Source organism: Nerophis ophidion, linkage group LG10 (assembly GCF_033978795.1).
Source record: "Nerophis ophidion isolate RoL-2023_Sa linkage group LG10, RoL_Noph_v1.0, whole genome shotgun sequence".
In the NCBI taxonomy this organism is placed as follows: domain Eukaryota; kingdom Metazoa; phylum Chordata; class Actinopteri; order Syngnathiformes; family Syngnathidae; genus Nerophis; species Nerophis ophidion.
In genome coordinates, this window is record NC_084620.1 from 63,565,416 (window position 1) to 63,592,416 (window position 27,001).

The window sequence follows — 27,001 nt, forward strand, 5'->3', positions numbered from 1 at the left end:
GAGCAGATAGGTGTTTAGCAGGTGAGCAGCGGACTCTCCAAATTACACTAAACACTTCCAAGTCAACTACTTTCTAAACATCACTATGAGCCCGTTGATCTTCAGAAACAAACTGCTCAGCTCACTCGCAGTCCTGTTTGAGGTGAAGGCTACAGTTGTTAGCTTTTAGCGTACTGTTAGCTCATTTTCCGGTGTGTGCGTGCGTGCGCGTGTGCGTGTGTGCGGGTGTGCGTGTGTGTGAGTGTGTGTGTGTGTGTGTTGATTGAGGTGTGTTGAAGCAGCAAAAAAGGACATTATATTAAATGAAGAGTTTCTGTCTCTGATAGTGTATATAATGATGTAAGTGCATCATTAAGTCTACCTGAACTCCATGGTGTTCAGGTATAAATAGTCTCTCATATTGCTACTGTACTATTTTTTTCAGTTATAATTACATTAATCATTAGTAATGTAGCAGCCTAGTTTTGAATGGCAGGGTCCCTGCTATCACATGTTGATAAAAATATAACTTTTACATAATAAAAATCAACTATAGGCTTCCCAAATGCTGTAATAAATTAAACATGATGAGTTGACTTGAAACTGTTTAATGTTGCACTTTTTATATGTAGAAGAAAAGTTGTGTCATTTTATTTAATCAAAGCAACAACTTGAGGCAGTTTATTGTTGATTAACGTGGGCAGAATTATTATAGTGTTCCCAATGTTAAAAGGATCAAGCCCTTGTTTACAAATTTGGTAAATAAATAACCCAAAAATTTACATTTTGTTGTTTTCTTACTTTACCGAAAAATGAACCGAACCGTGACCTCTAAACCGAGGTACGTACCGAACCGAAATTTTTGTGTACCGTTACACCCCTACCGCCAGGGTCATTTCTGTGAATCGTTTAAATCTGGGGAGAAAATTTTAAGGAGGGTTACGTACTTGGGATTTTTGTCTTTGCGTGGACCTAGTTATCAGTACAAGGCAGAGAATTACCGCAAAAAATATAATGCCGATGTGTGAAGGCACCAGATTGGCTAGCTCTACTATCAGCTGACAACATCAACCAATGACATTGCCCGTTATAGGCGTCTGCACGCGTCGTCTGCCTGACTATCTAGTCCCCGATCCTCAATTATTGTGAGCTTTTCTGAACTCGTATTCTGTTTATATTGATTGTGTTTATCGGCGACTAATCTGGAAAGAACACACAGTAGCTCTAAATTAACACGTTTCTTTATTGACAAAACAATTTCAGACATGGTTAAGCTTATTCAAGATAGGAATGCTTCATTAGCGAAAGATATCGATAAGGGCGTGAGCAACAAATGGAACTGGGCATGGCTCGATATATCTATCAAACTGAAGGTGAAGATTAACAACAGATTTTGACTCAAAATAGCAGGAAATGCATTCTAAGCTAACATAGATTTCAAAATGTTTATATACAAAGTGTACTCTGGTGCGGCCGCTATGCGGCCTTCCGTAAAGCAGCGTTTTAGGATTAAAACATTTTCAGCTGGTTTTGTAAATCTTCATTCCCATCCCTGAAAATGGACTTATGCAAAGTGGAAAAGTGTTCTGTGGTCTGACGAGTCCACATTTCGAATTATATTTGGAAACTGTGGACGTGGTTTTCTCCAGAAAAAAGAGGAAAATAACCATCCGGATTGTTATAGGCGCAAAGTTCAAAAGCCAGCATCTGTGATGGTATGGGGGTGTATTAGTGCCCAAGGCATGGGTAACTTACACGTCTGTGAAGGCACCATTAATGCTGAATGGTCCATACAGGTTTTGGAGCAACATATTTAGTCATCCAAGCAACGTTATCATGGACGCCCCTGCTTATTTCAGCAAGACAATGCCAAGACAACATTGTGGTTTCATAGTAAAAGAGTGCAGGTACTTTCCTGGCCCGCCTGCAGTCCAGACCTGTCTCCCATCAAAAATGTGTGGCGCATTATGAAGCATAAAATATGACAGTGGAGACCCCGTACTGTTGAACGATTAAAGCTCTACATCAGCGGTCGGGAACCTTTTTGGCTGAGAGAGCCATGAAAGCCAAACATTTCAAAATGTATTTCCGTGAGAGCCATATAATATTTTATTACCACTGAATACAACTACATGCGTGCATTTTTAAGTAAGACCAACATTTTTAGAGTGTAATAAGTCTCTTATTCTTTTTAATGACATTGGTATTCTAAAGCTAACCGATAATAAATACAATTCTTCTTACCATTAATGCGATTTCTTTAACAGGTGCGGTAGACAACGGATGGATGGATTAAAATGCATGAGAATGTTTTATATTTTGAACATCTTCTGTAACACTGATTACCAGCGGAACTATTCATTACTTATCGTGTTAAGCAAATATTTATCTGAGAGCCAGATGCAGTCATCAAAAGAGCCACATCTGGCTCAAGAGCCATAGGTTCCCTACCCCTGCTCTACATAAATCAAGAATGAGAAAGAATTCAACTTTGAAAGCTTCAACAATTAGTTTCCTCAGTTCCCAAACGTTTATTGAGTGTTGTTAAAAGAAAAGGTGATGTAACACAGTGGTGAACATGCCCTTTCCCAACTTCTTTGTCACGTGTTGCTGGCATCAAATTCTAAAGTTAATGATTTTTTGCAAAAAAAAAATATGTTTATCAGTTTGAACATCAACTATATTGTGTTTGTAGCATATTCAACTGAATATGCATTGAAAAGGATTTGCAAATCATTCTATTCTGTTTATATTTACATCTATCACAATTTCCCAACTCATATGGAAACGGGGTTTGTACATAAAAAACAGGTGCTGGCATGTAATAAAAACTGGTTTTGCATAATATGACCACTTTGAATAATACATTTACCTCAAGTATAGTTCTCCTTTTCTTGGTTGTACAATGGTTGTAATTAATATTATCTGGGAACTGGTTGTTTTTTTTTAATGCATCATTTTAGCTTATAGTATTTTAAATAATTATTCTGTGAGCCTTAGATTTGCTTTAAATCAGGCCTTTTCTTTCAACAATTGAGATACAATCAGAACAGGAAAAGATGAGAAAAAAAACAAAAAAACGCCAGAATGCAGCAGTGTCGGATATAGATATTGGTCCTCATCAAAACCCTTTATGCTCTGCGTTGATTCAACCTCATTGAAGGGCCTCACTTGCAGCATGCTACTCAAGAAAGCCTTGAGTTCCTTCTTCAGGGTTGTCATTAAGTACAATCATCATCAATCATCTCTTTTCTCAAGTTAGCATTAATGATTATACCATGTACTTACCAGGCCAGTTGATTTGACATTTCTCTTTCTGCAAGTTCCAGTTCCAAGTTGTTTACCTTAATCTGGGGGTTTCTCGCTTGAATGTTCGAAATTAGTAACCAATTGGTCACAGTAATTATAACAATTGCTTGCTTTTTATCAGCCATTATTTTCCCAGTGAGATACTGTAAATTGTGTATTTATTTGTGGATAGCAAATGCAAGTGCAAATAAGCAAATATTTTCGCTTCTAGTGTGCTAAGCAACGCTTTGGAATTTCACGGGCGTACTGTAAAAAGAGTGTCATGGTAAGGGTGCATGGCGTGCAGAGTATATATGTAGTGGTACAATTCTCTCACGTACAGAAGTGAACGATAAACAACTAAAGTGGGCATTTGATCTTTTTTCTCGACAGAAACCTGCTGGACAGAGACACCTTCTCCAAATCAGACCCAAGTAAGTTTTTGAGGCATGTTTCTAAAAGGGGTAAAAAAAAAAAAGGCAATGGGGGACGCAATGCATAAAACATCACACAAATCAGTTCAAAGCCTGTCAGCACATTCGCAGCAACTTGGAACACTAATGACAAGGTGATGATGCTGACAAGGGACAAGGATGACAGTGATTAACGTAATGGTGACGAGTGGGGGTGGGACCCATATATCAAATGCACTTTTTGGAAAATAAATCATTTGGAAAATGGAGTGATGCTGGCGGCTTTCGAAGAAAGAAAACCCTTATAAAATAAAAAGCAGTGACACAAAAGGAAAACCAAAGCTTCAGGCACAAGTACTAACCCGATCAAGAATCCATGTTTTTCTTGTGAGGAAGGTAATTATTGGATCCCTTGCTGATATTAAAAGTAAACATGGCCATGTACAATAGAAATCTTCGATTAAAACCTCCTGGCCTCAGCGCGAACACTGAAGATTGGTTCTTCCAGCATGACGCTGATCCAAAACGTACTGCCCAAGAAAAAAGGAGCATACAGTGTTTGCGGTTGACTTACTAGGGCTGCACGATTTTGGGGAAAAACCTAAATGCAAATTTTCTCTAAATTGCAATTTTTATATTGCATGCATGAAAATGCATATCTATGAATGTTCTCATCCAGGTAGGTTATTGTAATCTCAGGGCATTCAATCGATCGCAATTGGACCGTTTCGGTTTTTGGCACCGGCCGCTAAACCAGATCTGACCAATCTAAGTCTATAAGCACAAATTGATGAAGCCTACTCGGATGAGAGGCAAAACGTCTTTAAGACAAACCAAACAGTCCAGTTGCCATCAATTGAATGCCCGGAGTTAAAAATGCATAAAACTTCGAAAAAAAAACAAGTGAAGGGACACGGGTTACTTTTAGACGGTCAATTGGCATTTTGTTGTCTCAATGTGCTATACAGAGCAATATGCTATAATTTACTTTAAAACATATTTGGTTTAATGAAGAGAACTCACAGATTTTGTCTACTTAATGCTTTTAAACTGAAGAAATAAACAATTAAAAACTTTACATTGATTGACATATTTTTGCCAATAAATAACACTATTGTCAGCATTATTTTGTGACCAAATCAAGCACACATATAATCATGGTATCAAGTCAAGTCAGCTTTATTTGTCAATTTCTTTACATGTAAAGACATACATAGGAATCGAAATTTTGTTTCGCACTCTCCCATGCGTAGACAAAACGAAAAGAAAACACAACAGTAAAGTGCAACGTGAATATGTCTACCTACTAAAGTGACAATATATATAGTTCCTGTTGTTTTTAAATAGGATATGGCTGTAAACAATGAGTGTTTCATCAGTAGTGCAAATACTTATGATATAGCAGCAGTTGTGTGCAATTTTGCATAGTCATTTTTTCTGTGGGTCATGGGGTTTAGAGTTCAGTTTATATATAATAATAATGAAAATAAACAATTCGAAAAGATATCAACTTTTATTTGTTATTACTGTAGAAAAAATGTGTACCATTGTCCTGTAATTGTAATGTAAATACCTTTTAGTTATTCTAAATAAATAAACAACAAAAACCAAATGGGCTCTCATTTCTGTAGGCTAATATTTTACCTAAAAATATTGAACATTAAAGCAAATTTGCTTACAGACGGTATATCTCATTTTTTTCTACTTGGTACTTAAAAATTTTACATTTCAACTACAATGTTAAAGTATGCGAGAGATGCAAGGTTTTTTTGCATTTGAAAGGTTATACTTGCATTATTATTAGGTATTGTCATTACATCAGAGGTTAATTTGGTGTCTAAAAAAATTAATGGCAATTATATCGTTCAACCGGCATGTATTTTTAGGTCAGAATATCGTCCAGTAAAGTTTGTTATTGGTCTAAGCCTACATATTGTTATCAACGTGTCTGTTACTACATTAGATATATGCATGCAGTGTGTTTATAAAAAGTTAATGGAGGGTTTTGAAGTTGTTTTAAAGGGCTTTGAGGATACAACGGGGACTGCCATTAGCAGTATTTTTTCAGCGTTTTTTTTTATAATCTTTAAAATATATATATATAGGTATATATAAATATATATTAGGGATGTGGGGAAAAAAATGTATTCGAATTTGAATCGCGATTCTCACGTTGTGCGATTCAGAATCGATTCTCATTTTTAAAAAATCTATTTTTTAATTTTTTTCAGTTTTTTTTATCAATACAACAAAACAATACACAACAATAACATAACAATACAATCCAATTCCAAAACCAAACCTGACCCAGCAACACTCAGAACTGCAACAAACAGAGCAATTGAGGAGACACAAACACGACACAGAAAAAAACAAAATTAGTGAAACAAAAATAAATATTATCAACATATACAATTTCAGCATAGCAGTGATTAAAAATCCCTCATTGACATTATCATTAGACTTTTATTAAAATAAAAAAAAAAAGAACAATAGTGTCACAATGGCTTACACTTGCATCGCATCTCATAAGCTTGACAACACACTGTGTCCAATGTTTTCACAAAGATAAAATAAGTCATATTTTTGGTTCGTTTAATAGTTAAAACAAATTTACATGATTGCAATCAGTTGATAAAACATTGTCCTTTACAATTATAAAAGCTTTTGAAACAAATCTACTACTCTGCTATCATGTCAGCAGACTGGGGTAGATCCTGCTGAAATCCTATGTATTGAATGAATACAGAATCATTTTGAATCGGAAAAATATCATTTTTGAATAGAGAATCACGTTGAATCGAAAAAATCGATTTATAATCGAATCGCGACTCCATAAATCGATATTGAATCGAATCGTGGGACACCCAAAGATTCGCAGCCCTAATATATATATATATATATATATATATATTTTTTTTTTTTCCTACTGTCTCATCATGACTGTGAACAATGAGCCTTTAAGTACAGTTTTATTCAACATACATTTTCATGATATCTTTAAAATTGATGTTTATTTTAGTACAGTCTTGGTTATTATGGTGGTACTTGAAGAGTAATTGTTTTCTGAAGTGATAATTGGTCAAAAAATGTTTGAGTCAGAGATTCCGACAGGCTCATTAAATAAAGAATTGATCAAAAATGGTACCTCTGTGCTTACCAGTAAAGGGTTCACTGTCAAAATTATCAATCAACCAATGTTTATTTATATAGCCCTAAATCAGAAGGGTTTCAAAGGGTTGCACAAACCACAACGACATCCTTGGTACCGAGCCCACAGAAGTTCAAGGAAAAACTCACCCCAGTGGGACATCGTTGACAGTGACTATGAAAAACCTTGGAGAGCACCCAGCCTGGAATGTTCATTTCTTTGACTTACAAAACCAGCAGTGGATCAAATACTTGTCTCCTATTTCTGAGACTTCGGACATGTTTGACAAATACAGATTGGTTACTTCCATTTACCTGAAACAACATCAAAGAATGAGCTCTATTAGTGTACATTTTAGATAATAAACCTGCTTCTGAAAACTGCATAATGCCATGAGAAGGATGCATGATTGAGGCTTTGTCTTTAATTTTACACAATTAGGCTTTGATGTTTTGCTACTTGATGGTATAGTTTACCATTTAATGGCTCTGCAGAGGTAACCTGGGGCTTTGATGACAATATAATGTCACGTGTCTCTGTTGTCTTTTACAGTTTGCGTCCTCTACACGCAAGGCATGGGCAACAAAGAGTGGAGAGAGGTAAGTGTGCGTCACGTTTCCTCGTTCGCTTTAGGTACACTTTTTTAGGCACACTTGCATAGTTGATTTCGACCAGTAATGTCTAAACTAGCCCAAAATGAATTGCAATTCAAAAATGCAAATGAGGTGGTAAATCCCCTAGCCCAATCATGTGCAGTTATTCATCGCTGTGAGTAGTTCTTCGCCTGCACGCATTAATAGGCCAAGCTAAATGTCAATCCAAAATCTACCTGACATGATCTGTCAGTTACTCTGCATTTATTGCCTCACATCTTTATCTAACAGTCTTTTTCCTCCTGAGAAAAAATTCACAAGTCACCGCCACTCCATCAATGCCTCGCCATCACACTTATCTTAGACAACAAATTATTTTTATGCATTAAGATGTTTGAAAGGTCTGTGGTATTAATGTGGTGTTTTTGTCCATCTGATGGTGTCCCCAGTTTGGGAGAACGGAGGTGATCGACAACACACTTAATCCGGACTTTGTGCGCAAATTCATTTTGGACTACTTCTTTGAGGAGCGGCAGAACATTCGATTTGACTTGTGAGTAAGATCTGTTGTTTGTTTCTTCTCACAGATGCTTCCAATTCATTTACTACCACTAAAATCTCAAGGCTTAGAACTTGAATTCAGTTATTTCCCCAGGTATCAGCTCAAAGGAGCATGCGTCCTTCTGTCCTCTTAGCCAGCATCGTCATTGTCTTTCTTATCCCACGTCTCTTAAAAGCTCTACTGCTGATGCTACTTTCACTTGCCAATGTGTGTGAATAAGGACAAAGCTCCATGGTTACGTCTTACTATTTTGATATGCGTTTCTTTGCATGAGTCATACACTGCTCTCTCTGAGACAGTCAGACTTTGTAGAATTGAATTCAGCAGACTTGCCTGTAGGTGATCCTCCCTCTCCTGTTGCATACTTCATTGAATTAGCAGAGCATTTTGTCGGGTTTATTTTATTAGACACAGACTAATTATATTCTAATCTATGAGCCGAGGAGCCGCACAGTTAAACCCGCCGGTATAGGTTACACATTGCAAGAATAGCTTTGGTGTATGTATCTGTAATTGTCTTGCATTTTTTGTGAAAAACAACAATATTGGTTGGGCATTAAGATTGTATTGATTTTGTTTTAACAAGGATTCAATTTGTATCGTAATTTGAGGTTACCAATATGTTTCAGGGACGGTATTTGTTGATTTAGACCAGGCGTCGGAAACCCAAAATGATGAAAGAGCCATATAGGGCTGGAAATTAAAAAAAAACAGATCTGTTTGGAGTCGCAAAGAATTAAAAGCCGTTTGATTTACATGAATGCGGAAAAACCAAGTGTTAAGGGCTAAGACAGGGGTCGGCAACCCAAAATGTTGAAAGAGCTATATCCATTTATCCATCCATCTTCTTCCGCTTATCCGAGGTCGGGTCGCGGGGGCAGCAGCCTAAGTAGGGAAGCCCAGACTTCCCTCTCCCCAGCCACTTCGTCCAGCTCTTCCCGGGGGATCCCGAGGCGTTCCCAAGCCAGCCGGGAGACATAGTCTCACCAACGTGTGATGGGTCATCCCCGTGGCCTCCTACAGGTTGGACGTGCTCTAAACATCTCCCTAGGGAGGCGTTCGGGTGGCATCCTGACCAGATGCCCCAAACCACCTCATCTGGCTCCTCTCGGTGTGGAGGAGCAGCGGCTTTACTTTGAGCTCCTCTCGGATTGCAGAGCTTTTCACCCTATCTCTAAGGGAGAGCCCCGCCACCCGGCGTAGGAAACTCATTTCGGCCGCTTGTACCCGTTATCTTGTCCTTTCGGTCATGACCCAAAGCTCATGACCATAGATGAGGATGGGAACGTAGATCGACCGGTAAATTGAGAGCTTTGCCTTCCGGCTCAGCTCCTTCTTCACCACAACGGATCGATACAGCGTCCGCATTACTGAAGACGCCGCACCAATCCCCCATTCGATCTCACGATCCACTCTTCCTTCACTCGTGAACAAGACTCCTAGGTACTTGAACTCCTCCACTTGGGGAAGGATCTCCTCCCCAACCCGGAGGTGGCACTCCACCCTTTTCCGGGCGAGAACCATGGACTCGGACTTGGAGGTGCTGATTCTCATTCCGGTCGCTTCACACTCGGCTGCAAACCGATCCAGTGAGAGCTGAAGATCCTGGCCTGATGAAGCCATCAGGACCACATCATCTGCAAAAAGCAGAGACCTGATCCCGCGGCCACCAAACCAAAACCCCTCAACGCTTTGACTGCGCCTAGAAATTCTGTCCATAAAAGTTATGAACAGAATGGGTGACAAAAGGCAGCCTTGGCGGAGTCCAACCCTCACTGGAAACGTGTCCGACTTACTGCAGGCAATGCGTACCAAGCTCTGATACTGATCGTACATGGAGCGAACCGCCCCAATCAGACAGTCCGATATCCCATACTCTCTAAGCACTCCCCACAGGACTTCCTGAGGGACACGGTCCAATGCCTTCTCCAAGTCCACAAAGCACATGTAGATTGGTTGGGCAAACTCTCATGCACCCTCAAGGACCCTGCCGAGAGTATAGAGCTGGTCCACAGTTCCACGACCAGGACGAAAACCACACTGTTCCTCCTGAATCCGAGGTTCGACTATCCGGCGTAGCCTCCTCTCCAGTACACCTGAATAAACCTTACCGGGAAGGCTGAGGAGTGTGATCCCACAATAGTTGGAAGACACCCTCCGGTCCCCCTTCTTAAAGAGAGGGACCACCACCCCGGTCGGCCAATCCAGAGGTACCGCCCATGATGTCCACGCGATGCTGCAGAGTCTTGTCAACCAAGACAGCCCCACAGCATCCAGAGCCTTAAGGAACTCTGGGCGGATCTCATCCACCCCCGGGCCTTGCTACCGAGGAGCTTTTTAACTACCTCAGCAACCTCAGCCCCAGAAATAGGAGAGTCCACCACAGATTCCCCAGGCACTGCTTCCTCATAGGAAGATGTGTTGGTGGGATTGAAGAGGTCTTCGAAGTATTCTTTCCTCCGATCCTCAACATCCTCAGACGAGGTCAGCAGAACACCATCCGCACCATACAGTGCACTGCTTCCCTTTCCTGAGTCGGCGGATGGTAGTCCAGAATCGCTTCGAAGCCGTCCGGAAGTCGTTTTTCATGGCTTCCCCGATCTCCTCCCATGTCCAAGCTTTTGCCTCCGCGACTGCTGAAGCTGCACATCGCTTGGCCTGTCGGTACCTGTCCACTGCCTCCGGAGTCCTATGAGCCAAAAGAACCCGATAGGACTCTTTCTTCAGCTTGACGGCATCCCTCACTGCTGGTGTCCACCAACGGGTTCTGGGATTACCGCCACGACAGGCACCAACTACCTTGCGGCCACAACTCCAACAGCCGCCTCGACAATAGAGCTGCGGAACCTGGTCCACTCGGACTCAATGTCCCGCACCTCCCTCGTGACATGTTCAAAGTTCTTCCGGAGGTGGGAATTGAAACTCTCTCTGACAGGAGACTCTGCCGGACGTTCCCAGCAGACCCTAACAATGCGCTTGGGCCTGCCAGGTCTGTCCGGCATCCTTCCCCACCATCGCAGCCAATTTACCACCAGGTAGTGATCGGTAGAAAGTCCCGCCCCTCTCTTCACCCGAGTGTCCAAAACATGAAGCCGCAAATCCGATGACACAACTACAAAGTCAATCATGAAACTAAGGCGTAGGCTGTCCTGGTGCCAAGTGCACATATGGACACCCTTATGTTTGAACATGGTGTTTGTTACGGACAATCTGTGATGAGCACGAAAGTCCAATAACAGAACACCACTCGGGTTTAGATCCGGGCGGCCATTCTTCCCAGTCACGCCTCTCCAGGTTTCACTGTCGTTGCCAACATGAGCGTTGAAGTCTCCCAGTAGGACAAGGGAATCACCCGGGGGAGCATTTTCCAGTACTCCCTCGAGTGTATTCAAAAAGGGTGGGTACTCTGAACTGGCGTTTGGTGCGTAAGCACAAACAACAGTCAGGACCCGTCCCCCCACCTGAAGGCGGAGGGAGGCTACCCTTTCGTCCACTGGGTTGAACTCAAACGTGCAGGCTTTGAACCGGGGGGAAACAAGAATGGCCACCCCAGCCCGTCGCCTCTCACTGCCGGCAACGCCAGAGTGGAAGAGAGTCCAGTCCCTCTTGAGAGAAGTGGTTCCAGAGCCCTTGCTGTGCGTCGAAGTGAGTCCGACTATATCCAGCCGGAACTTCTCTCTTTCCGCCCCAGTAAGGTGACGTTCCACATCCCAAGAGCTAGCTTATGTAGCCGAGGATCGGACCCCCAAGGGCCCTGCCTTCGGCCACCGCCCAGCTCACAATGCACCTGACCTCTATGGCCCCACCTATGAGTGGTGAGGCCATTGGAGGGATGACCCACGGTGCCTCTTCGGGCTGTGCTCGGCCGGGCTCGCCATCATGCCCCAACTCCGGGCCAGGCTCCAGAGGGGGGCCCCGGTGATCCGCGTCCGGGCGAGGGAAATCTGAGTCCATTTTGTTGTGTACCCAAAGAAGTCTTCGAAAGAGCCATTTTGGACCAAAAATACAAATCTCTCTACAGCCGCAAAAAAATAAATGCCTTATATAAGTCCGATACTAAAGGCAACACATGATGTAAGTGTCTATATTAGCTATATTAGCCTACTATCAAAATGACAATGGGTCACAGGCTGATGCAAATCTTTGTTTACATAAATATTAACATTTAATGTTTATTCTACGCATTTTTCAACATTAGAAAACATTAGGAAAACGGAGGTTTCTCAGAAGGTGAGAAAACTCCTGGAAAAGACTGGCTTAGAATGGCCAAAGGTATAGATTTGTGGGTTAAAGTTAAAGGAAACAGCAGGCCGGCCTTTTCTAATGGATGTTTTACAATCTTTGCAAGCTAAGTAACGTTTGCTGTGGTCTGGAACAACATGACAGACAAACAACCATCGGAAATGCAGCCAATGCAACATACAGACAATGTGTCATGACACATGCAAATATAAATTAACTAAGAGGACAATAGTAAAGAAAATTGAATGAGCTCAAATATACCTACAAACAAGCCACAATGATGCAATGTGTACATACAGATAGCCTAAATAGCGGGTTAGCATTGATTAGCTTGCAGTCATGTACTGACCAAATTCATCCAAAATTATGTAAAGCATCCAAGAACAGAAGAATAAGTGTTTATTACATTTTAACAGAAGTGTAGATAGAACATGTTAAAACAGAACATAAGCAGATATTAACAGTAAACGGACAAGTAGATTCATAATCCGTTTTTACAGCTTGTCCTTCATAGTTTTAACTAAATAATAGAATGGGAAAGGACACACTATGTAACTGCATATGTCAGCAGCCAAATTAAGAGCCTTTGACGTGGCGACTTGTCCAGGGTGTACCTCGCCTTCCGCCCGATTGTAGCTGAGATAGGCGCCAGCGCCCCCCGCGACTCCAAAAAAGGGAATAAGCAGTAGAAAATGGATGGATGGATGTTTGCTTGCTTATTAATATAAGACAAGTTGTCTAGTGTGTTCATTCTTATATTTAAGGACAAACTGTTCTTCGTTTGCAATAATTTTTTGTTAAAATAAAGCTATTAATGGTATTTTTGTTGGCCCCTTTATTTAGAAAAGTATCAAAATACATTATGGTAGGGGTACTGGTACCAAAATATTGGTATCGGGAAAAGCCAAATTGAGAGTTATACAGTTGTCTTAAAAGACTTTGAACGCTATAAAGGTGACTACCATTGGCAGGATCTTTTAAGTGTTTTTTATCGTTTTTAAAATCCTAAAAAAACATAGACGCATGTTCTTGTCTGTCATAATGATTGTGAACAAAAGCCAAACAAAAAATGCAGTTATCCTTCAAAGATCAATATCAATCAATCAATGTTTACTTATATAGCCCTAAATCACTAGTGTCTCAAAGGGCTGCACAAACCACTACGACATCCTCGGTAGGCCCACATAAGGGCAAGGAAAACTCACACCCAGTGGGACGTCGGTGACAATGATGACTATGAGAACCTTGGAGAGGAGGAAAGCAATGGATGTCGAGCGGGTCCAACATGATACTGTGAAAGTTCAATCCATAATGGATCCAACACAGTCGCGAGAGTCCAGTCCAAAGCGGATCCAACACAGCAGCGAGAGTCCCGTTCACAGCGGAGCCAGCAGGAAACCATCCCAAGCGGAGGCGGATCAGCAGCGCAGAGATGTCCCCAGCCGATACACAGGCAAGCAGTACATGGCCACTGGATCGGACCGGACCCCCTCCACAAGGGAGAGTGGGACATAGAAGAAAAAGAAAAGAAACGGCAGATCAACTGGTCTAAAAAGGGAGTCTATTTAAAAGCCAGAGTATACAAATGAGTTTTCAGGTGAGACTTAAATGCTTCTACTGAGGTGGCATCTCGAACTGTTACCGGGAGGGCATTCCAGAGTACTGGAGCCCGAACGGAAAACGCTCTATAGCCCGCAGACTTTTTTTGGGCTTTGGGAATCACTAATAAGCCGGAGTCCTTTGAACGCAGATTTCTTGCCGGGACATATGGTGCAATACGATCGGCAAGATAGGATGGAGCTAGACCGTGTAGTATTTTATACGTAAGTAGTAAAACCTTAAAGTCACATCTTAAGTGCACAGGAAGCCAGTGCAGGTGAGCCAGTACAGGCGTAATATGATCAAACTTTCTTGTTCTTGTCAAAAGTCTAGCAGCCGCATTTTGTACCAACTGTAATCTTTTAATGCTAGACATGGGGAGACCCGAAAATAATACGTTACAGTAATCGAGACGAGACGTAACAAACGCATGGATAATGATCTCAGCGTCTTTAGTGGACAGAATGGAGCGAATTTTAGCGATATTACGGAGATGAAAGAAGGCTTGATCGATCAATCATTACACCCACTCAGATTTATTTAATAGTATTTGTAGCTTCTATCATGTCCATCCTGAGGATTGTTTTGTCCAAACATCTCTCTCTTCCCCCCAACCCCCATAATCCACCATGCCACATTACCTATAATAATAGAGGAAAGAAGCTTTTTGTGTCAAACCTTATTGTTCAATTTCTATTGATTCTTGCTGTATTTCTCCGCTCCATGTAGCTCCATAATTATACCACACACAAAAAAAGTGTCTGTGCTTGGTGTGTCCCGATGGCTATATACCCATGTTTGTTTTTGTAGGATTATCACGTGTATCCATCGCGACACGTGTTCACTTCTGCTGTCACCCAGCCTCACGGGAAGATTCGCTACAAGTCAAGAGGCAAAGTCGTGTCTTTTGTTGTTTATTCCCACATACCTCGCGTGTCACGTTTATGGCTATATGTGCCATCTTACTCCGGTTACCATAACAACAAGGGTTCCGTGAACAGCGGGTGATATATAGGGGTAGAAAGGGTTTCTTTAAGGAAGGAGAAACATTCAGCATTTCAACTTTTGTATCATAGCATCCAACATACATAAAAAAAACACATTATACATTATTATTAAAAAACGCATATACCTGTAGGTGCTATTATTATACCTAAACCGCAAAGATAACAAGGCGCTAATTAGAAGCAGAAGACAATTAAAGAGAGGCTGGTGTTTGAATCACCGGTAGTTAGAAAATTATCTTTTCAGATTATTCTTAACTTTTTACATTTTAATTCATAATATATCTCATGTTTGTTAACGAACAAGTACCGTATTTTTCGGAGTATAAGTCGCTCCGGAGTATAAGTCATACCTGCCGAAAATGCATGATAAAGAAGGAAAAAAACATGTATAAATGAAGTTTTTTGGGGAAATTTATTTGATAAAACCCAACACCAAGAATAGACATTTGAAAGGCAATTTAAAATAAATAAAGAATAGTGAACAACAGGCTGAATAAGTGTACGTTATATGAGGCATAAATAACCAACTGAGAAGGTGCCTGGTATGTTAACGTAACATATTATGGTAAGAGTCATTTAAATAACTATTACATAAAGAACATGCTATACGTTTACCAAACAATCTGTCACTCCTAATCGCTAGACATCGTATACGTCTAGTCTCTTACGTGAATGAGTTAAATAATATTATTTGATATTTTACGGTAATGTGTTAATAATTTCCCACATAAGTCGCTCCTGAGTATAAGTCGCACCCCCGGCCAAACTATGAAAAAAAACTGCGATTTAAAGTCCGAAAAATACAGTACTAGGGTTTCTCTCCGATTGACAATGTACTTGTGGCGGTGGATGCAATCGTATAATTTGCATAATCTGCGATGATGCATATATTTTCTTTAAAAAGGCTAAAAAAAATACATACATGCGATTAAAAAATATATGTTATTATTAATTTGTATTAATATCTATTTTTCTTTTTCTTATAAGGTTTTACTATGTTTTTCAATTGTTGCTGCTTATTGTACAAATTACTTTGTTGGGAATCTTTCAAGTTTTTGAAGACTTTTCAAATTCTTAAGGACTTTTTCTTGATCAAAAACGACTACTGACTAATCCTAGCATCTTTTTGTGGTGTAATTGGAGACTGTACTGGTGTTTACAAACTCTTTGCTTCTGTCGCTCGATGTCCGCGACGGACAGCGAGAGCTGCAGCGAGCCTCACTGACGCCACACTTGCTTCGCGCTGCTGCTCAAACTGCACTTTCTGTCCTTGAAAGCTGCCATAGTCCTCTTAATATTTACACATTATATATTTTGTAGATGGCTGTCCGGTGGGTATATTTTTTATATATTTAAGTATGTACACCCCCAGACATTAGGCCTCCGCTTCATACAATTGAGGGCGTTTTGCTTACGTCATCCTAGCATCTGGTTTTTACGTAAAAAACCCCCACATTTTTAAGGTGTGTCTGCTTTTATTTTGCTGTGGCGGGGCTCCAAGATCAATTCCATGTGAGGGAAACAGCAGTAGCACAAATGTTGTAATATACAGCAGCAAGAATCTACTCAACCAGCATTTATTAGTGTTGATTAGTTAATTTTTAGCATTCGTACGGCCTGTGTAACACGGACACGTTTCACCTCACAGCTGAGTAGCAATATTTCAAAACAGGTAGAAAAACACTTCTCATTAATTAGTGATGGGTAAATGATGCCTGAGTCATCGTGTGGCACGCTCACTGGCTGTGTTGACACTGCACTGATACGAGGAATGAGTGTGGAATTCTGTACTTTTTTGGCACGAGCCAAATCCCGGCAATTCACCTAAAATCCAGCAGTGTCGTGTTTCGGTACTGAGGTTGAGGGTGACGCCCTGCCCCGTTGCACTTTGGTATTTTGTGTTCGCTCCAGCAGAACTGAGAGCAGACTCAGCCAAACTACCAAAGGTAATGTTGCAATTTTCTCTGCTCACAAAGAAATTGACTCCAAAAAATGCTCTAGCGTAAGATAAGTAAGGTCCCACTTTTCCAAAAATGTGCGAACTTGATGCTGAGATACATTGGCTTTGCTATTGACACAATTCGCTTTAGTGATTTTACTTTGTAATTTCAACTCCTTCAAATGTTATAATGAAGGCTACAACTTGGATGTATGTTTCAATAAAAGAGCTAGTGCGTAATAAGTACAATACTTACGGTACTAACACTGTGCAGGGCGCAACAGTCAGCAGACTGAACAGACCAAAACACCAGAATCTATACTCTACTGCATTCTAACGTCTTGGACTTGCAGTTGCATTTGAGACATATGAGACTCAGAAATGTGATAATAAAACAAGATATAACAACTGGACAGCAGTTATCTTAATCAGCTCCTTTTTAAATGTTTCAATAAAAAAAATTATTATCAAAAGCAATTAATAATTATTAGCACACACCAATGTACCAAACATTTGTACCATTGAGTATCATTTCACAGATATAGAGAATCGGTCTGCATCGATTAAAAATTGAACGGTATCCATCCTTAAATGATCCTGTGATGACATTTTATCTGCTGTTTTAAAAATTTCACTCTATATGACTTGCATATAAACTCAATAGTTGGCAAATATGTTTTTTTTAAACATATTGGAACATGCAGAAAGGAATAAGAAACATGCTACCTGAGTCATTAAACCAAATAGCAAAAAGTAACAAAAAATAGAATATTTACTTCATTTGGCCTAAGAGATCAGGCAGATCCCATACTTCAAAATGTTTCTTTTTTTTAGTTAGATTTAGATTGTTGATTGCGATGAAAATCGATGTGCCCCTCCTCCGACTTCTTTTTCAGTACGAACTGTCATTCTTGACCTGATAGAAGGCACTTTTACTGTCAAATGACTCAGCAGCTGTATTAGTCATGTGTTTTCTTTTTCTTAAAGTGACACCCACATATATAGGTACTGACGGACACAGTATCACTCCTCAAAGAGAAGGACCATTTATTTGGGAAAATAATGTGTCTGGTACTGCTCATTCATCCCCGAAACACATACAAAACTAAACAGTGTCGAGACAGCTTAAGCTAGCACTAACAATCCATACACCCACAATACAGCTCATCTGCTTGTATTGTTGTGAACGCCATCATGGATTTAAGACCAATGTACAAACAGGACTGCAGTTGCAATTAAAGAGGCACACTATTTTTTTAACAGCCTCAAAGTCATCTGCTTACTTGTCAAGCTCAGAACAACAGTCAATTCCATCATTTCACAATAACAGCAACAACATCCGGTCTGACTGCGCTGACACAATAAAGTTTGAAAAAAAAATGTACCTTTCAATACATTGCAATTTCCAGTTTCTCTTTTCAACATGTTCAAAAAGGAGTAGGAAGAAGCAGAGCTTATTTAATCCTACACCTTTTCCTTGCAACCACTTTAATTCACTTCCTTTTCTCAATTTATTCACAATACATTCCATAAGTAATAAAGTTTTAAATAAATGATGATTAAGGGAATACGTTTTATTTCATATGGAGAGAAATTGTCTCAACATGTATTGCACCCAAAAAAATTGAGGATTTTTGTGTTTTATGAAATTTTATTTATGACACAAAAATCACACAATGGTGGTAAAATTTGTGTAAAATGTAAAAACTGAATTTATAAAAATGAAAACGGAAAAACTGAATTTTGTTGTTTTAGTATATCGCTGATGTTTTTTTTTTTTATTGTAGTAATGTGACAATTATTATTTTACTTGTGTTCTTTATTTGTTACTAATTTATATCCATTGTGCTTTTAAATTCTTTTTAAAGGGGAACATTATCACAATTTCAAAATAACCATCCGGATTGTTATAGGCGCAAAGTTCAAAAGCCTGCATCTGTGATGGTATGGGGGTGTATTAGTGCCTAAGGCATGGGTAATTTACACATCTGTGAAGGCACCATTAATGCTGAAAGGTCCATACAGGCGGGTTTTGGAGCAACATTTGTTGCAATCTCAGCAGGACAATGCCAAGTCACATTCTGCACGTGTTACAACAGTGTGGCTTCGTAGTAAAAGAGTGCGGATACTAGACTAGCTTGCCTGTAGTCCAGACCTGTCACCAATTGAAAATGTGTGATGCATTAGGAAGTATCACATACCACAACAGACACCCCGGATTGTTAAACAACTTAAACTGTACATCAAGCAAGAATGGGAAATAATTCCAGGTGAAAAGCTTAAAAAATTGGTCTCCTCAGTTCCCAAACGTTTACTGAGTGTTGCATGTAACACAGTGGTAACTTTTTTGCAATGTGTTGCTGCTACTAAATTTCAAATTAATGATTACTTGCAAAAAAAACTATTAAAGTTCTCAGTTTGAACATTGAAATATCTTGTCTTTGCAGTCTATTCAATTGAATAGATTAGATTAGTTTAGATTAGATAGATTAGATAGTACTTTATTTATTCCTTCAGGAGAGTTCCTTCAGGAAAATTAAAAATTTCAGCACAATCCCATTCAAGATCAGACAAACATTACAGGGAGACAGAACATGATCGCCGGCTTCCAGCACCCCTTACAAAAAAGATGAGATACAGGTAAACAAGGGGGGAGGGGGGAATGGGAGAAAAAATAGAAGATTAAAATAAAATTAAAAAATCGGTCTAAGCCTGGGTCCTGGAGAGGGGGTCCAGACTGAGGCCAAGGGGAAAAAACAACAACTCATAGCCATAGTACACATCCCTCTCACATGTGTGTAAGAGGGAAACATCAAACATCAAAGAACACAAAGGACATTAAAGACATTAAAGCAGCGGCTACAACCAGCCACTTCTACATACAGCTATGAGTAAAAACTAAAAGAAGCATATCCACTGTGGTGGCCTCTGGGGTGTTCCACGCCATCGTCCGCTGGGGTGGAGGGAGCATGGCCAGAGACAGGAGCAGACCCAACAAAGCAACCAAGAGAGCCCACTCCACTCCGGGCCGCCAACCAACTCTCGGCCAGTGTCCAGTACGCATGGATGAGCGAGGATACGTCCAAGGAGACTGAGGTGTCCGACACGTGCTCATCCAGCCAAGACACCGCGACGCCTCTCCGTCCTGTCGCTCAGTGCTAGCTCCGCAGCCCTGTCCCCTCATCCGCATCTCTTCCAGTCCCTCCAAACAGACTCCGGTGTGGCAGAAACCCAGCAGCTGGTCTCCATGGCCAAAAGGCTCCCGGGAGGCAGATTCAGAAGTCCACAAAAAAAAAAGCACATCTGAGTTCACGAAAGTGCCACCCCTTGTCACACAGTCCCAAAGGGTCCTGGACCAAAAGGCAAAAAAATATAACATGAACAAGAGGAAAACACAAAAGGCTGACACAAGAGCACAGAGCTCCTGCCTACAGCAGCCACTACAGCAGCGCCATCTTGGGAGAAAAAAAAAAAAGTTAAAAAGGTTTTGCAAATCATTGTATTCTGTTTTTATTTACGATTTACACAACGTGCCAACTTCACTGGTTTTGGGTTTTGTACATAGTGTAGAGTCATTTGCATACAAAGTTGTAGATGCTCTTTTTAAATTTAATAAAAAAGATCATTGGTAAAAATAGAGAAGAGCAGAGGACCAAGTCAGCTGCCTTGGAAAACTCCAAAGACTAATTTCCTTACATTAGGAAAGTTACCATTAAAATACACCGACTGAGACTTGTTATAGCTCTCCATCCAACTAATTGCACAGTTCTTCAAACCATATGCAGAAAGTTCTCTCGACAGTAAGCCATGATCTTTTACGTTGAACAATGCACTGAACTCTAATGAGACAGCACCAACATATTTTTTCTCATCAATTTGTTGCTGCCAATCATCAGTCATATGTGTTGACAATGTGCCATTTTCTTTTTGTAAGAGGTTTCGAATGTGTATACACACATAATAGAAGCTGAAGCGCTGCGTAATTAGACTTGATGTGGGCGACTCACAAGAGCAGGTACAAAACGTGCCTCCACAAGCAACCTAAACGTGTAACAATAGCGTTTTGCTCTAATTTGGGAGTGGTTCGGTCGAGGCGAGACCATATTTTGTTCAGATTTCATCTGAAATCGTAATTGCAGCACACATCATCCCGCAAGTTGTTGTAAATCGACCCCCTACAAAATATTACCCAACAAATGGCAACTTGCTCTCAGTGAGGGCTGACCCGAGCTGTGAAATGATCTCAGATTGCCGAGCGAATGGCCTCTTTGATTGCCGCCAGCTCTGGTAAGTAGCCTCCGCGCTTTCAGCATGGGCTATGGCAGAGGAACACTTTTCTCTTGGCAGGTGTAGTGCGACGAACTGAAATTGAGAATGGTGTGAACAACGTTCAGAAATAGCTGAAACAAAAGCGGAATATTGAGACATCTCTAAAGCATTAAGTCTAATACAGATCCACTCGCGATCGTATGTAACGCGTGACATCCAATTAGTCCGTTTAGTGTCAGTTTAATGCGAGGGTGCCCGTGACGCAGCTCAGTGAAATACCCGCAGCTTCTAGTGCGATTGCTGGTGACAGGCTGCTTGGCCCGGTTACTCCCGTTGCCATCCCCCGTTGAGTTCCCAGCTGAGCTCTTGTCACCCCCCATCACATTTTTATTCACTGACTCACTCGCTCTCTTCTCCCCTCCCTTCCCTATCCCCTCCCCTCCATAGGTACGACGTAGACTCCAAGAGCGCCAACCTGTCAAAACACGTGAGTTCCCCAACTCGTCGTGTCTGTTTTCCCTCTGCTTTGGATCTCTTGTTTTGTGTTTAGCCTCCCTAGCTATTAACTCCCATTCGTATCAGCCACACAACAGTAATCTGGTCCGTGTTTACTGTATCAACTGCGCTCGCAACACCCAGTTCGAGCAGCCCTTAGTTGATTTGACACTGTCAAATTAAATGTGCACATTTAGGTATGATTGTGTACCATTCTAACCAATAACAAGCAATATATTCATCATTTATCAATGTTGTTTCAGAAAAATAATGCTTAGATATATACACTATATTTATTTATTTATACATTATTTTTGCCTACTCATAATATATATATATATAAATAAATGGGTTGTACTTGTATAGCGCTTTTCTACCTTCATGGTACTCAAAGCGCTTTGACACTACTTCCACATTCACCCATTCACACACACATTCACACACTGATGGAGGGAGCTGCCATGCAAGGCGCTAACCAGCACCCATCAGGAGCAAGGGTGAAGTGTCTTGCTCAGGACACAACAGACGTGACGACGTTGGTACTAGGTGGGATTTGAACCTATATATATATATATATATATATATATACACACACACACACACACACACACACACACACACACACACACAGTACAGGCCAAAAGTTTGGACACTTCATTTAATGCGTTTTCTTTATTTTCATGACTATTTACATTGTAGATTTTCACTGAAGGCATCAAAACTATGACTATGAATGACCACATGTAGAGTTATATGCTTATCAAAGAAGGTGAAATAACTTCAAACATGTTTTATATTCTAGTTTCTTCCAAATAGCACTCATTACTTTTTTGCACACTCTTGGCATTTTCTCCATGAGCTTCAAGAGGTAGTCATCTGAAATGGTTTTCCCTTCCCAGTTGTGCTTGAAGCTCATCGAGAGAATGGCAAGAGTGTGCAATTCAGTAATCAGAGCAAATAAGTTCAAGTTAAAGGCCTACTGAAATGAGATTTTCTTATTTAGCAGGTCCATTCTATGTGTCATACTTGATCATTTTGCGATATTGCCATATTTTTGCTGAAAGGATTTAGTAGAGAACATCCATGATCAAGTTTGCAACTTTTGGTCGCTATTAAAAAAGCCTTGCCTGTACCGGAAGTAGCAGACGATGTGCGTTTGACGTCACCAGTGTGAGGGCTCCTCACATCCTCACATTGTTTATAATGTTAGCCACCAGCAGTAAGAGCAATTCGGACCGAGAAAGCGACGATTCCCCATTTAATTTGAGCGAGGATGAAAGATTTGTGGTATGAGGAAAGTTAGAGTGGACCACTAAAAAAAAAAAAAAAAGAAAAGGCGACGGCTCCAGGCGGCAGCAGTGGGAGAGTTTCAGATGTAATTAGACACATGTACCAGGATAATTCTGGAAAATCCCCTATCTGCTTATTGTGTTAATAGTATTTTAGTGAGATTATAAAGTCATACCATATAGTCGGATGGCTGCGGTGAACGCCAGTGTCTCTGAGAGAAGCCGAGGAGCCAAGATCACAGCTGCCTTTTTGAGCTGCAGGGTGAAGTCGCGTAATCCACTTAAGTCTCCGGTAAGAGCCGACTTAATATCACAATGTTCCCATCCAAAAACTTGCTTGTTGACGTAGAAAAACATGTTCGCTTGACCGCTCTGTGTTAAAGCTTCACAACAAACAAAGAAACACCGGCTGTGTTTCGGTGCTAAAGGCAGCTGCAATCCACCGCTTTCCAACAAACAGCATTCTTCTTTGACGACTCCATTATTAATTGAACAAATTGCAAAAGATTCAGCAACACAGAAGTCCAAAATACTGTGTAATTATGCGATGAAAAGAGACTACTTTTAGCCGTAAGTGGTGCTGGGCTAATATGTCCCCTCCAACCAATGACGTCACAAACACGCGTCATCATTCCGCGACGTTTTCAACAGGAAACTCCGCGGGAAATATAAAATTGCAATTTAGTAAACTAAAAAGGCCGTATTGGCATGTGTTGCAATGTTAATATTTCATCATTGATATATAAACTATCAGACTGCGTGGTCGGTAGTAGTGAGTTTCAGTAGGCCTTTAAGTTAAAGTACCAATGATTGTCACACACACATTAGGTGTGGCGAAATTATTCTCTGTATAGCTCGGTTGGTAAAGTGGCCGTGCCAGCAACTTGAGGGTTGCAGGTTCGATTCCCGCTTCCGCCATCCTAGTCACTGCCGTTGTGTCCTTGGGCAAGACACTTTACCCACCTGCTCCCAGTGCCACCCACACTGGTTTAAATGTAACTTAGATATTGGGTTTCAATACGTAAAGCACTTTGAGTCACTAGAGAAAAGCGCTATATAAATATAATTCACTTCACCCATCACCCTTGGTCACACCCTGGGAGGTGAGGGGAGCAGTTGGCTGGTGGATATTTGGAAGAAACTAGAACATAAAACATGTTTTTAGTTATTTCACCTTTTTTTTTTAAGTACATAACTCCACATGTGTTCATTCATAGTTTTGATGCTTTTAGTGACGATCTACAATGTAAATAGTCCTGAAAATAAAGAAAACACATTAAATGAAGTGTGTCCAAACTTTTGGCCCTTGCTGTATATACTAAGTTTTTTAACACTTTTTTAATGTATGAGCTTTATATAGTTAAAGAGGAACTGCACGTTTTCATTCACAATCCCTATGTGAGACAAGCACACAGATGTTTTTCTCTTTTTTGCGTATTCTAAATTGCAACAAAGCACTAGCAAGAGGTGGCTAACAATGTAGCCATTTATTTCACTTATAAAGCACCTTAAAATATCCAAAAACCGTCATCAATACCCCACTTACATATTAACTATGTTTTAGCAGCATTGTTATCATAAGAGCTAACGCTGAGGAACTACTTTGAGTAACACGGCAAATTGATCACTGAAAGGTAACTTATACAGCTCTTGACATACTGAGCTCCTGCTGCTGCATCGCCTTTAAGGGCCTGATTTACTAAAGTTTTGTGTGTAATAAAACCTGATAGCACATGCAAAAGAGATATCCTAACATGTGCAAAGTGGATTGTGTCTGTTAAGTGAGCCTAATAAGGCGTGTAATCCATTGTGTGTCTCTTTTCTTCCTTTATTTGCTGATTATATATGCTGATCTTCTAAACAGCCACAATACTGGGAGGAGAAAATGCAAATATACAGTATCACACAGCACACGCAATGGGATTCATTTATTTAATGGGATATTAAATATATTACGCTCATCACCGTTTCGGGAGCTCTAATTTGCGTTTTCTTTAGCACCTTTGTAAAGGACGTGCAAACTGACTCAGTTCCACACGCGGCTGCGAGAGAAGAGTGCTCGTGCTGCCAGGACACAATGGACAGTCGAGAATCCTCCGTCCCACGGAGGCGTTTCATATTTGTACGGTCAGAAATGAAAAATATTAGACATATCTATTCAGCAATTTCCTTTTATAATTTCGTAGCTGCACTTTTTTGGAATATTGCCTATCGTTCACAACCATTATAAAAGACTAGAAGACAAAAGGTTTTATATTTTGTTGCCTTCGAACCTGTAAAAATTGTCTCGTTCTTGGTGGCTAGCAACGCAGCTAATGGGATAAATCAATTCTACCTCTAAATCACTCTATAAATGCATTTAAAAACCGTCAACAAATACGTTATTTACATGCTGTAACTTGCAGAGGTGGGTAGAGTAGCAAGAAATTGTACTCAAGTAAGAGTACTGTTACTTTAGAGATTTATTACTCAAGTAAAAGTAAGGAGTAGTCACCCAAATATTTATTTGAGTAAAAGTAAAAAGTATGTTGTGAAAAAACTACTCAAGTACTGAGTAACTGATGAGTAATCTGTTTGTTTAATAATTACGGCAACAAATAATGCACAAAAACATAAAAATACCAACGAGCAAATTCAGAGCCAGGATTATCTCTTAAGCAACTAAAACAATAATATATATTAAATAATAGTACATTAAAATAAAAAACATTAAGGCACATTGAGCCACAATAACTTAACAGCACCATACGCTCAGTAGGCATTGATTGATTGATTGATTGATTGATTGATTGATTGAAACTTGTATTAGTAGATTGCACAGTACATATTCCGTACAATTGACCACTAAATGGTAACACCCCAATAAGTTTTTCAACGTTAATCAATTACTTAATAAATGACCAAGTCGAGGTGATCTACCTCATATATACATATACATATATATACAAAGTTATGATACTCCCGTATACTAAAGTAATGTCCGATCATTACCTTATAAAATTCGAAGTTCAGACTCATGTTCGGCAAGCTAATAATAATAATAACTGCTATAGCAGCCGCAACATTAATACAGCCACAACGACAACTCTTGCTGACCTACTGCCCTCGGTAATGGCACCGTACCCAAAGTATGTGGGCTCTATTGATAACCTCACTAACAACTTTAACAACGCCCTGCGCGAAACCATTGATAGTATAGCACCGCTGAAGTTAAAAAAGGCTCCAAAAAGGCGTACGCCATGGTTTACTGAAGAAACTAGAGCTCAGAAATTATTATGTAGAAAGCTGGAACGCAAATGGCGCACGACTAAACTTGAGGTGCACCATCAAGCATGGAGTGATAGTTTAATAACTTATAAACGCATGCTTACCTTAGCTAAAACTAATTATTACTCAAATCTCATCCGCATTAATAAAAACGATCCAAAATTTTTGTTTAGTACAGTAGCATCGCTAACCCAACAAGGGACTCCTTCCAGTAGCTCCACCCATTCGGCAGATGACTTTATGAAGTTCTTTAATAAGAAAATTGAACTTATTAGAAAGGAGATTAAAGACAATGCGTCCCAGCTACAACGGGGTTCTATTAACACTGACACGATTGTATATACGGCGGATACTGCAAATATCCAAAATAGTTTCTCTCGTTTTGATGAAATAACATTAGAAGGATTGTTACAACGTGTAAATGGAATAAAACAAACAACATGTTTACTTGACCCACTTCCTGGGAAACTTATCAAGGAGCTTTTTGTATTATTAGGTCCATCAGTGCTAAATATTATAAACTTATCACTTTCCTCGGGCACTGTTCCCGTTGCATTCAAAAAAGCGGTTATTCATCCTCTCCTTAAAAGACCTAACCTCGATCCAGACCTCATGGTAAACTACCGACCGGTGTCTCACCTTCCCTTTATTTCGAAAATCCTCGAAAAAATTGTTGCAGAGCAGCTAAATGAGCACTTAGCGTTTAACAATCTATGTGAAACCTTTCAATCCAGTTTCAGGGCAAATCACTCGACTGAGACAGCCCTCGCAAAACTGACTAATGATCTATTGCTAACGATGGACTCTGATGCGTCATCTATGTTGCTGCTCCTCGATCTTAGCGCTGCTTTCGATACCGTCGATCATAATATTTTATTAGAGCGTATCAAAATACGAATTGGTATTTC

General features: G+C 40.2%; 1 protein-coding gene across 2 annotated transcripts in view; it reads left to right on the forward strand.

Annotated features, from left to right (window-relative positions):
* Positions 1-27,001, forward strand: part of LOC133561175 (copine-8) — a 236,251-nt gene that overhangs the window by 63,812 nt on the left and 145,438 nt on the right. For both annotated transcript variants that reach the window (XM_061914452.1, XM_061914453.1), the window contains exons 2-5: positions 3,661-3,701; positions 7,384-7,430; positions 7,874-7,977; positions 21,490-21,529. In XM_061914452.1, coding sequence (XP_061770436.1) covers positions 3,661-3,701; positions 7,384-7,430; positions 7,874-7,977; positions 21,490-21,529 — 232 coding nt within the window. The remainder of the gene's footprint in view (positions 1-3,660; positions 3,702-7,383; positions 7,431-7,873; positions 7,978-21,489; positions 21,530-27,001) is intronic.